Source organism: Mus pahari, chromosome 19, assembly GCF_900095145.1.
Source record: "Mus pahari chromosome 19, PAHARI_EIJ_v1.1, whole genome shotgun sequence".
Classification (NCBI taxonomy): Eukaryota; Metazoa; Chordata; class Mammalia; order Rodentia; family Muridae; genus Mus; species Mus pahari.
Genome location: NC_034608.1, coordinates 28,842,852 through 28,855,088, shown reverse-complemented (window position 1 = coordinate 28,855,088; position 12,237 = coordinate 28,842,852). Strand labels below are relative to the sequence as shown.

General features: G+C 44.4%; 1 protein-coding gene across 2 annotated transcripts in view; it reads right to left on the bottom strand.

The window, feature by feature from the left end:
• Myo16 (myosin XVI) overlaps window positions 1-12,237 on the bottom strand; it is a 490,479-nt gene that overhangs the window by 263,250 nt on the left and 214,992 nt on the right. For both annotated transcript variants that reach the window (XM_021218659.1, XM_029531821.1), the window contains exons 6-9: window positions 7,951-8,075; window positions 6,474-6,599; window positions 3,825-3,900; window positions 1,151-1,304 (exon numbers count right to left, since the gene is read on the bottom strand). In XM_021218659.1, coding sequence (XP_021074318.1) covers window positions 1,151-1,304; window positions 3,825-3,900; window positions 6,474-6,599; window positions 7,951-8,075 — 481 coding nt within the window. The remainder of the gene's footprint in view (window positions 1-1,150; window positions 1,305-3,824; window positions 3,901-6,473; window positions 6,600-7,950; window positions 8,076-12,237) is intronic.

The window sequence follows — 12,237 nt, the reverse complement described above, 5'->3', positions numbered from 1 at the left end:
TTCTGTCTCTGTCTCTCTGTCTTTCTGTCTCTGTCTCTCTGTCTCTTTCTCCCCGTCTCTCTCTGTCTCACCTGCTTCTAGGCTCCTCTACCCCTGCCTTCCCTACAGAACTCCTTCCCACACGCCTGCCTTCTTGCTGTGTTGTGGTACTCACTGATTTTAGCCGGGACTGTTTGTACAGTCATGGGTCTGAACTTCTCCACTGGAGCCATAAATGTTCCTCCTCCATATTCCAGGAGGTGTTAATTGTTCGTGTTTGCTTAGCATCTCCCCCCCCATGATCCCTGCCTCTCCATGTGCAAAGGGCTGTTGGCAGCCTCACCTTTGTTTATGTTTTGCTGTCTATGTATTTGGAAAGGCATAACACGATGCCAGTTATGGTCGCAGCTACCTTTTTTGTTTGTTTGTTTTCAGAACACCCTTTATCCATGCACAGTCCCCGTTGGCCCCTCTCTCCTGTCAGGATGACTGTGAGTGTGACTTTTGATTTTCCTATCCAGGGCAGCTCATGGGGGTTCACAAGATGCACTGACAAGCAGAGAAGCCAAAGGATTCGAAGCAAAAACGGGGATCACATCGTGAGTCAAGTATATACTAATGCCCCAGTTCACTAGAGTGAGCCACCTTGGTGGCCCTTTCAGCCTCACTTGGCGTTGCTTTCTCAGACCTTGAAAGCAATGGTGATTTTTCACTCCACCACCTAACAGCTTTAAGTGTTGCCTTATTTTTTTTTTTTTTTGAATAGGGTGGAATCATCACATTTATATTTAGGAGAAAAATGAGGCATTCTTGCATGTGCTACATCAGATCAGTCAGCCATTATGATAATCGCTGGAAGGCTCACATGAGTTCAGCTAAACTCTAGAGGAATGATTGGGACACTGCTGTCGGGGCAGCTGGAGCTCACGGCTCGATCGTATAGTGATGCCTTCTGAGGTCACACTGAGGTCTTCAGTTATGCTGAACTCATCGTCGGCAATCGATTTTTTGGTAAATATGCTGATAAACAACTACAATATTTATAAACCTTTGGGCAGAGAGATAGGATCCTCTCTCTATTCAAGGATGGGTGACTGAGAGAAGTGGTGGAGAGAGCTGGCTTCCAGAGGATTGCCCAGCTGCTGCAACCCACTGGGCTGAAAGTACTTACAGCTTACTGGAAAGATCTGGGAGGTCGTGAAGGATCTCATCATACAGCTCCTCCTGTGCTAAGCTGGGGGCTGACGGAGACTCTTTCATTTTCTCTTCCCAGGTGATTTCGGCTTTCAGCAACATCTCCTCGATAGACTCAGAGGCAGCGATGTCTACAAGATGCAGTAAGCGTGTTAGACACAGCAGAGGGGGAATGGAGCAGCACTTCCTCTCATAACTCAGACATGCTTGAACTAAGAATGGATCAGTAGATACACCAAGCCCATCAAGAAACAGCAAAAGCTTAGTAGAGAGAAAATCCAAATCTGACATTTTCCAAGCCTACCCTTGGTGTCATACCCCAAGGATGCACTTAACCACAGATGAGATAAGTATAGATATTTGGTGGGTAATAACAGGGAAACGAAAAGTCACAGGGGTGCTAAAACTTGGAAGACTATGTGTGCACTGACTTCGGACACGAATTGTAGCTCCTCCCTGTGACAGAGTAGCACTTCTGGCCGCTTGCCATGACCTTTTCTGTTCTCTGTTCTGTTGAAAATGTCAATCACTGTGGGTCTTTAGCCAGTGACCCCTGGGCACATGTGGGTTGTGGTACAGATGTGCACCATTCAAATGCATAATAAGCAATAACTGTCAGTAAGACCTGGTGAATATCAAGAAGATTTTCATTGACACCAGCTGAGAGCCCTGTGAAGGGAGCCACACCCCCATCCTCACGAAGTCTGGAAGTCAGGGGTACATTTGTGGCTCTACGGGCTTGTCAAAGTCATTTAGCTGACATGAGATGATGCTCCTGCCAGTATTCTGTTATGATGTGACTGGCCTAGGATCAACGAGTAGTGGGAAGGGAGAAGAGACCTCAGCTGCCTCACCTGGGAGGCTGCATTTCTGGTACACTTATAAACTAAACCGCAGACTACCATAGACTTCGTTTACTGTGCCCTCCCAGATTCAAGCCCCGGGGAAGTGGGAATCATTGAACATGACATTCCTGGTGACTTTCTCTGCCACAGGGTGCCTCGTTTGCATCCTTTATGTGGCATTTTATTTACCTGGCTCATTCTTCTTCTGGACAGGTCAAGTGCACCAAAAAAAGGTCGCTTTCATTTAATGAGCACACACTTATTGAGGTTCCCTGATAAGCCAAGTGCTGGGTCTCACTGCCAATGTTCTATGAATGATGAACAGGGAGTATGTCAGGGATAACACAGAGCAGGCTATCTGAATCTTTGTGCACTGCACGAAAGTGGCCAGGGCTGGAGCAGAAGCTGGATCATTTACTGGGCCCCCGTGAGAGTCCGGTGCCATTGGGAATTGGCTGTGTAACACATGACACTAGCCTTAAAATGAGATAATACGAGATGGCTTCATAGGATCAAGGGTCAGTCACATCCCCTTAGTCTGTAAAGAAGCTGAGAGTGGACATTTGGCCATGAAATCTCCTGACAGAACTGTCCAATGAGACACAAAGCCAGCGAATGTATTCTTAAGATAAAAAAGCTACATTCAAAAAATATTGTTTGTTATTATTTTGTTTGATCTGATGTACTTTAGACAGGGTGTCACTGTGTAGCCCCGACTCATCTGGTACTCAATATATGGCTGCGGTTGGCACTGAAGTCACAGCAGTCCTCCAGCTTTTGCCTTCAAGTGCTGGGATTATAGGTACATACCATACATCAGCTGCCTTTTCAATCCCCATGATTAGGTTTAAAGTCCTAAATTAAGTAAAACAATCTCAGTTCATGATCAGATTATTAGACTCTCACTAATATTAGCTTAGCTCTAAAGTCTGAGGGAACTGAGAACTGTCCCCTCGTGTTTGTTAGATCTTTGGTTTATTTTAGCAGGCAGAATAAAGCAACCAACAGTAAGCAATTTAACTTTAATTAAAAAAAAATGAGCATAAGTCTCTTGCTCGGGTTTTCACTTACTCCTAGCAGTAATTAGACTGGGAGTTGAAACGTAAAGGATTTTTAAGTTAGAAAGGGCTCAGGTATAAGAAAAAAAATAGGATTTCTTTTGTTCTAAAGATCAACTTTTGACCGTTATACTTTCTTATGTGAGACATTTCTTTGTTATTTAAATTCTATTAATATGGCAAAAAAAATAGCAATGAGAGGTAGCGGGTGTTAAATTTTAAAAGCTACAGAACTAAGAGCATTAGATGCAGGAGGGTATTAGTGGCAGAGAAGATTACGGAAGTCTTCAGAAGCATTTTCCCGTCAGAAACAAAGAGGCTGGAGATCCAAGTTAGCACCAGACTGTTAGTTTGTGTTTAAGTTTAAATGCTCACATGGACAACACTGAAAAAGTATCAGAATAGGTGAGTAGCTGGCAACAAAGAAACAAAGGAGATAAGAGTCCAAGAGGGTCTGCAGTGATGTGGGGTGATGTGTGTCTAGGGCTCAGTGCATAAAAGCTATGTGAAAGGAGGGCGTGGCAGCCTGGCTTTACCCACTGCCATCAGTGACCCACAGCACAGGGAGGAGAACCCTGGCTCTGTGTGTGTGTGTGTGTGTGTGTGTGTGTGTGTGTNTGTGTGTGTGTGTCTGTCTCTGTGTGTGTGTGTGTGTGTGTGTGTCCACTCATACTTCTGGCTGCACCAGTGATGGATGAGTAGTATCCATGTCAAAAGAAAAAGAGGCTCCCAGCCTGCTCTAACCTACCTGATGGTTTCTCCCCATTGCAGTTCACAAGGTGGGGATTTGCCTGATGTGCCAGAAGGAGTTTCACCAGGGTTGTCTGTAGCATAAAGACAATTTTGATCAGCACGGCCATGCAGGACCCATCAGTACAGAATACTGAGATCACATCAGGAAATACCAAGGTTGCTGAGAACCCGTCAACAACTCTCCAGGGTACTAAGGATCAGAATCAGTAAGTACCCAGAGCACTGAGGACTTAAATCAGGAAGTAACCAGGGTACTGAGGACCTGAATCAGGAAGCACTCAGGACACTGAGTACCAGAATCAATAAGTACTCAGGACACTGAGTAGCAGAATCAGGAAGTACCCAGGGTACTGAGTACCAGAATCAGTAAGTACTCAGGGCACTGAGGACCATCAATAAATACCCAGGGTAAAAAGATGATCAGTAAGTACCCAGGGCACTGAGGACGATCAGTAAGTACCCAGGGTACTAAGAACTCATCCACTAATGCACAGGGTTGCTGCCCTTGCAAGGCTCCTGGCATGGCAGGAGACTAGGGGTAACATTGTGCTTGGCGTTCTTACTATTCCCAGGTTCTTCTCAGAACACACCAGACAACCAAACTACTTCAGAATTTACAAATTATCAAACAGGATTTTAACTCCCACGGATCTGAAAAGGACATTTTGTGCATTAAAGTCCCTTTTATGATTTGTGGAAGAGATCATTTACTTTTGGGTGTTTTGCTTCTTTTTTTTTTTTTTTTTTTAATTCTCTTTAGCCATTCATCAAAGTCACAGGAACGATCTGGTTCCAGAATGCAAACACTCTTTTGTTACTCTTACTAAGCCATAATATCAAGCTCCCTGCACAAAAATATTTAAGCTAAACTGCTGACTTTAAAATAGTTTGGAGTAACCTAGACCTTTGGGGGCTCCCAGAGGCCAAACCACCAACCAAAGAGCATACATGGGCTGGACCTAGGGTCCGTACACGCGTATAGCAGAAGTGCAGCTTGGTCTTCATGTGGGTTCCCCAACACCTGGAGCAGGGGCTTACCCTGATTCTATTGCCTGCCTATGGCTCCTGCTCCCCTAACTGGGCTGCACTGTCTGGCCTCAGTGGGAGAGGATGTGCCTAGTCCTACAGTGACTCGATGAGCCAGTAGGTCCTTCCTCTTCTCAGAGGAGAAGGGGAGGGGTTATGTAAGGGGGAAACTAGGAGGAGGAGGGCCGCAAAATGAATAAATAAATTAATTAATGAAAAAGATAGTTTGGAATAAAATCACATTCAGAAAATATATACTGTTTAAATGTCTTAGAAACCAAAGAGTATAGAAAATATTTGTCTAAAAAAAAATGAGCAATACGATTGTTGAAATACTGAAAACACTTGCACCCCTCCCCCCCCCAGCAGGAAAGGAAACACATCTCTTCGGAAAGGCGTCTTAAACAAGAACACTGCTTTCCTTTCTAACACTTATTGTAGATCCCTGGGCCGCACGTGCACATTATTGGACAGCACAGTTACTTAGCAGGCTCCTCATGTGCACGTGCGGCCAGGAAGCCCGTGTGAGCGGACGGATCAGGTGTGTAGGGTCAGTAGAGACTGAAGCCTGTGGCCTCAGGCTTTGCCGCCCGAGAGTCTCACTGGCCCACAGCGTATCTTGTCAGGGTCTCAGGTCACCACCTCCACGCCAAGACTGCATGCCTAGTGTAGCCTTGAGATGGAACACACTGTGTGAAAAGTTTTGTTATTTGTATAGAGACAGCAGCCAGCTTCCAGGCCGGGGTAAGCTGTTTCTGGGGAGCTGTGATCATTAGCTGCATTTCTAGAAGGAGGCAAATCTGAAAACTGAGTTCTTTGTTGAAATATCACACCTATCACACACTGACATACCAATTCAAGGGGGTCAAGATTCTGCTCTGCCATTTTCTCATTCTTTTTGATTATAATTCTTTTAAGCCAGAGAGAAGTATTTTTCTATAGTTCTTCAATTCGCCTATGGGGTTGGAACAGGTAGTTCGGAACATACAGTGAAGATACCCCGGTGTCAAATACTTCTGCTACCACTGTATTCTGCCTGAGTGTGTGGACCCAGGCAGCGACGGACTGACCCTTCCACGTCCTTGAGCCAAAACAAATATCTAGTCAATTGAAGGTGCTGTTCTTGTGTAATTGGTCACAGCAGCACACACGGTGTTAGTTCAACATCTTTTATTCATTAAAACAAAGCATAATTTGCAGAGTAAAATGGGATGTAAAATGTAATTTCACTTTAGATCTACCAAGTGCAGAAAACAGACTGAACACTAAGAGGCTCACGTAATTGGCTCACCACATGGCAATATGAAAACTGCGTTAATTCTGCGAAGGACGGTTACAGCTGCTGAGTCTGTCTCTCCTGAGCTCAGCTGTGATGTACAGAGCTCAAGGGAAAGAGAAGCTTCCTGTGCCCTTGGGAAAGTATGTTTTCTTCTTAAATTACTTGGATAGTAAGACGACACCATTAGGAGTCAAACTATAGAATGACTAGCATATAAGTTGGAAGCAAATCAAAATTAAGTATAAAGCTTTCTTTTAATAATATTTTAATTGTTAATATTTTCATTTTAATTTTAATTGTTCAATAATATTTCAGGAAGGATTTAGAAGACCAGCTTACCTGGCCATACTTGGCTGCTAAGTGCAGAGGTGTCCAGTACCTGTCGTCTGTCCCATTGAGGTCTCCACCGTGTTCCAGGAGAAGCAAAACCACCTCTTTATAGCCACTGGCACATGCCATGTGTAGCTGAAACACGGACAGATTTGTTATTCTTCCATTGTGGAAAAAGTAGTCACACTACTGTTCTGTTCAATAGTGTAGGCAGAACTATTTAATAAAGCATTGGATCTGAAACATGACAGCATGGAATCTAAAAAGTGTGGGGTATGTACCTTTATTTATTATTTTGTGTAAGTCACCATTGACTTACACAAGAAACACTAAGGATTGTGAAGAAATCGTGTTTTTCCATTGTTTCCCTTATGCCTGTGTGCACTTTCTCAGGTAACCCCTGCTTCCCCCTGAGCTCCTTCAACAGTCTCCCGAGCTGCTGAAGGTGCTACCCCACTAAATGCATGGTTAATGCCACGTGCCCACCTGTCAAAGATCTACAGGGTGGCTCTCAGACTCGTAGACCGCCTCTGGTGCTGAACAGGGTGATTCAAAGGCAAACAGAGAAGCAGGAAATGTGTTGCAGGTGTTCTGGAGGTTTCTGGGGATATTGGTGAAACCTTATTGTCTGTCTCAGCCAAACTGCCCGGCCTAGGTATAGTTTAGTGATGAGAGGCGCCACTCGAGGTTAAGATAAGGATCCAAGAGTCTTCTGAGCTGGCTAAGAACATTTTAGGACAGGTGACACGCCTGCATGCAGCAGCACTTGAATGTCTCTGAACGTGAAGTAACCGGAGGACCAGAGGCAGCAGGTAGCGCCTATAGGTTCTGGTTCCAGTCATGGGGAAGACTAGAAGCCTAGAGTCTAAGCTAAAACGGACATTGCAGGGCTGATGAATAAAGTGTTGGGGAGTGGCTCCAGCACGGGTGCCACTTAAGTCACAATAGAAACAATTTATCTAGTCACAAGGTGGATTGAAGGGCTCTGGCCAACTCCTCCTGGGTGACACAGACAGAACTTTGAACAGGTGGGACAGATGTTTAGAGCAATGTAGAGTGGTGACTGCAAGCCTTGTCACCAATGCAGACTGTGCTTGGAGTACTGTCCTCTCAAGCCACGGTCACTAGCCCCGTAACTCAACCAACGGCAAAACTAAAGGAAACACTGGAAAGGAAACCAGACATCCTGCAGATTCCCGGTCCAGGGAGAGCGCATAAGATTTATTTTAAATCTTTAAGAGTGGCATATGGAGAAATGGCTGAAAAAAAAATAAACATGTTTTCACAAGCCCTCTCTAGGCCCTGGAATAAATATTTTGTTTTTTTTTTTTTCATATTTATGCTTTCCAACATATCTTGAAAGAGTATATGTGTATTATTTTATGTTGAAACACCCTTTGAACAGTAAACTGTATCCAATTACATGCGTTAGAATCAACTTCAATTCCCTATGTAAATGATTTCTGAGACACGTGTGTGGACTCACCAGGGTCACTCCGTCATCGTTTTTCTCATTGATGTCTCCGCCTGAAGACAGGAAGTGCCTGACATCTGTTAGCATACTCAGGGGCCTCTGCAGCTTTATTTGGCGCAGTGAGTTGAGGTCCACCCCTGGGAGAAGAAGACCCATTGCTACCAAGACAGACACTGGGACTCAGGACAAGGTCGTCTTTCAACGCACTCCTCTTTCAGAGCCCCCCTCTTCGAAACCTGTTCATCTTGGAACATATTCTATTGCTAATAATAGTTATAGCCTGCCTATTTCTAATAATAATTAATTAAAAAATAATTTTTGACTGCTAATTTCCCTCATGTTTGTATAGGTAGTAAGTTGGTGTAAATTGCCCACATATACTAGTCAAACGTATCTTCAAGTACTTAAATTAGATTGGAAGAAGACGCTAAGCCATCAGGTTTTTTTTTTTTTTCTTTTTTTTTCCAGTTAGATTTTTTTCTCAAAGAAATACTTGCTTGTCGATTCAGCAATAAGCTACACAGTCTGTGCATTAGCTGGTTGACTCTTACTGTCAACACCCAAGGGAAGCATCCTAGAGTGGATACAAGCACCATTCCTGCCATTCCGTTCCTGGCATACTCAGCATGAGGCTCACTCCCTCAGGCGACTTTGAGAAAGTCATTTTACTGTTGTGGCTTCAGCATCCTCAGTCATTGGGGCAACAACAAATTCCAAGGGACCAATATCACAATCCACAGGTCTTGTTCTCCCCCAAGACCCGGTTTCTCTGTGTAGTCTTGGCTGTCCTGGAACTCACTCTGTAGACCAGGCTGGCCTCTGGCTCGGATCCGCTTGCCTCCTGACTGCTGCAATTAAAGGCGTGTGCCATCACTACATGGGGCTACAGTTTACAGGCCTTACAGTGTGTCTCAGGGGCAGGGGTCAGGGCATTATCAGTCAGTAAGTAGTAACTAGGGCTGTTTGCACATCTTTTCCTCAGCAGGTTCCCCATGTCTGTTCTCCACAGGCTTGCTCTGAACCGAAGTGGCGAAATGAGCAGAAATGCCCGGAAGCCCTATGTCTGGGCTTTACAGCTGTGCTCGTAGAGTTTGCTGTGTCACTACAGAGAGGTAACTTATCCTCTGAAAAGAATAGGAAGGCGAATGCCTTTTATCATTTACTGGAGTGAGTTAACACATGGTTCATACAGAAGAACACTTGCTCTTTAGCAAGAGCTCTTGAAAATGAGCTTTGGTTGATCACGACTCTGGCAAAGTATGCTGCTGTGTCAACAGAAACTGAGACCAGAAGCATCCTGGTCATGCCTCATCGCATCACCAAGCAACCCCATACCGTGCTGGGAAAACTAACGGACTTCCTTTTGTAATGGGGCATTCGAGATCTGTGGGAACCAGCTAAAACTGTCACCTTTTTCTCATTTGTAGGATGATGGGATTTGACACATGATTTAATTTTCAGGCATGTTCCATGGACGTCAGCAGTGAGGTTTGCAGAGGACGTGATTAAAAACCTCCAAGGTTCCAGAACCTGGTGGAATTCCACAACGCTGCGTGTAGTGTTTGCTCTTGTGCACCTCCAGGACATGAGTCTAGACATCTAATTAAAATTAAATCTGACTGTAGATTGTAGCAAACATGGGAACACACAGGCTGAGACACAGAGTTAGGATACTCCTCACTGAAGGCCGGCTGTACTCAACACAGTAAGCCAGAGAGCCTATTTCTCTGTTCCTGTTACCAGGATACCACAGGGGGAGTATTTTGACATCATATTGATTTAAAGTTGAATTTGAATCAAACACAGTGCCAACGAAAGTGTGATTCTTAGATTTTTGTTATAATTTTAGAAAAGAAAAAAAAGCCCCTTTTTGTTAAGCCAATACAACACAAATCTGTCACCTCATGTCAATCAAGTGTCTTTAACTTCTGAACAAAGCTACCAAGATGGCAGAGCTTCTACTCCTACCCTTACACTTAGTCAGGGCGGGGTTCATGAACGGGCTCAGTCTCCACTCTCCCCTTTTTAATATTAAAAGAAATTTAATTTTATGTTCATATAATTTTCTGGAATGAATAAGCCTAAAGATTGTTTAGATTTATTACTTGGGAGGAATCTGGTATTTCTTTAAATTGAAGAATTAAGAAGCAAGATCTGTCACCCCAGACTCACAAATTATATGACACTGTAGTTGTTGTCCGGTCATCTTTGGTGGTTATGTATACCATTGCCACTTTTATTAGCTTGTTTATTAACTGTGCTAATACCTGTGTAACTTTTTGCTCAACTGCCATTCTCAAAGGCATGCTGCTGGCCTGGTAACTCAAGCTCCTTCGTGTGAGACGATGTCACGTGGGTGGTGTGACCGTGTGTGTTGGAGCTGACTTGTCCCTGCTGTAGGGGACTTTGCGCTATGTCTCTTCCACTGCTACTCCAAGCGCTTTGCCTCTCTCTGCACACTCTACCCACAGGAGCCCACGTGATTCTCCGGCATCCCAGTCCCTCACCTAATATTTTTGTAGGGTCAGTTATGTGAAGCCTTCTGCAGAGGTCTCAGGGAAAATTAAGCCTTCCTTCCTTCGAAGGTTTGTGTGATGTTCACACACCAATAATTTAGTGTCCAAGGAATCTGCACGCCCTTGTTTTTTATTCTCGATGATGTCCCTGAATCATCATTTGACTAAACCTAACCAATACTTTTGTCCTCAAAAGAAAACTGAACTCACAAGCAAGCAGACCTAAAGAGACACTACGAGGTTGTCGGTATGCTGCACCATGCTTTTAGTCTGTGCTTTCTTAGCTCAAAGGACTGAAGCTTAGCTCACAGAGTCTCCACTGCAAGCTTCCTAAAAAACCAAGGGAGGCTGCAGAGCTGGGCAGGCAAATCCCTAACAGTGATGTCAGCACAGAGAAATAATCACATCCAGGCTGTGAGGGCTTGATGCTCCCCACCTAGCCTCATCCTGGCACCTGAATGGCAGCCACTAGCGCACTGTCTCATGCAGACTGGAATTCACTTCCCCATTGACTATGTGGGATCCCAAAAGGGCCAGTGCCAGAAAAGGACCTTGAATAAACCTCATTATGCAAACAAAGTACGTGATACTGATGAGCTGAGTTTGCTGGGGGGCTCTGAAGGAGGAAGGGGGGGTTAAGCATGGTGCACTGAGAGTAGGCTTGGACGACACCGCACTAACACATGTTAGAAATGCAAGGGTTTTAACTAAGGCAGAAACAGAGTGGTTGGTGAAGGTGTGGACAAAGTCTAGAGGTATCAAAGAAGCAAGTGTCAGAAGACTTAGTGAAAACTAGCCAAGAGGGACTGGCAAAAATAGGATGGCATGCAGATCGTTGTAATGGTAAAATAGGGGCCCAGAGAGAGTAACGTCTTTCACAAGGGATACGCTGTTCCAAGCCCCCTGACCTCCAAATCAAGATGCAGAAGAAACTAACATGCAGGATCAGAGATTTCAGAAGAAACTTGGGTCACAGTTCTGAGTTGGGGAGCAGGCTGCTTCTCAAGGACAAACATCAGAAACAGTCAACAGGTGCGGAGCTGAGACTGGGGGGTACCCCATGGTATCACCAGAGGAAGCCTCAAGAGGAGGGAGGGAAGTATAGGAAGACCATGTCATGAGAGACTGTGTGAGTGTGCCGACACCATGACTGTGTGAGTGTGCCGACACCATGACTGTGTGAGTGTGCCGACACCATGCAAAGTCACAGAGATTTTATTTCAAAGAACAGAGAAATAAATCCCTGAAGGAAATTTCAGGAATCCAGGGGCAACTACTGCAGGGGGATTCTCAGTGGGCAGGAAGCTGAGCATCATGTGGTTGAGAAACAGGGCAGACAAGCTACTTGTTCCTGAAAGGGTAGAAAGAGAAGGGAGAACAGTTGGAAAGTATCATAGAAAAATGACAGATAGATAGACAGACAGACAGACAGATAGCCAGATGATAGATAGATAGATGATAGAGATGATAGATAGATAGATAGATGATAGATAATAATAGATGATGGATAGATGATCAATAGATGATATAGAGGTGGTATATAGATGAAGATAGATGAGAATAGATGATGATAGATGATACATACATATATGAACACATATATGTATATACACATATATACACATACATACATATATGTATACACAGGTGGCTGGATGAATGAATGCTAGTGGGTAGGTAGATGGATAGATGGATGGATAGATATGTATACACTTCTATGAATGGATACAGACATGGGTGGCCATCACACACACACACACACACACACACACACACACACACA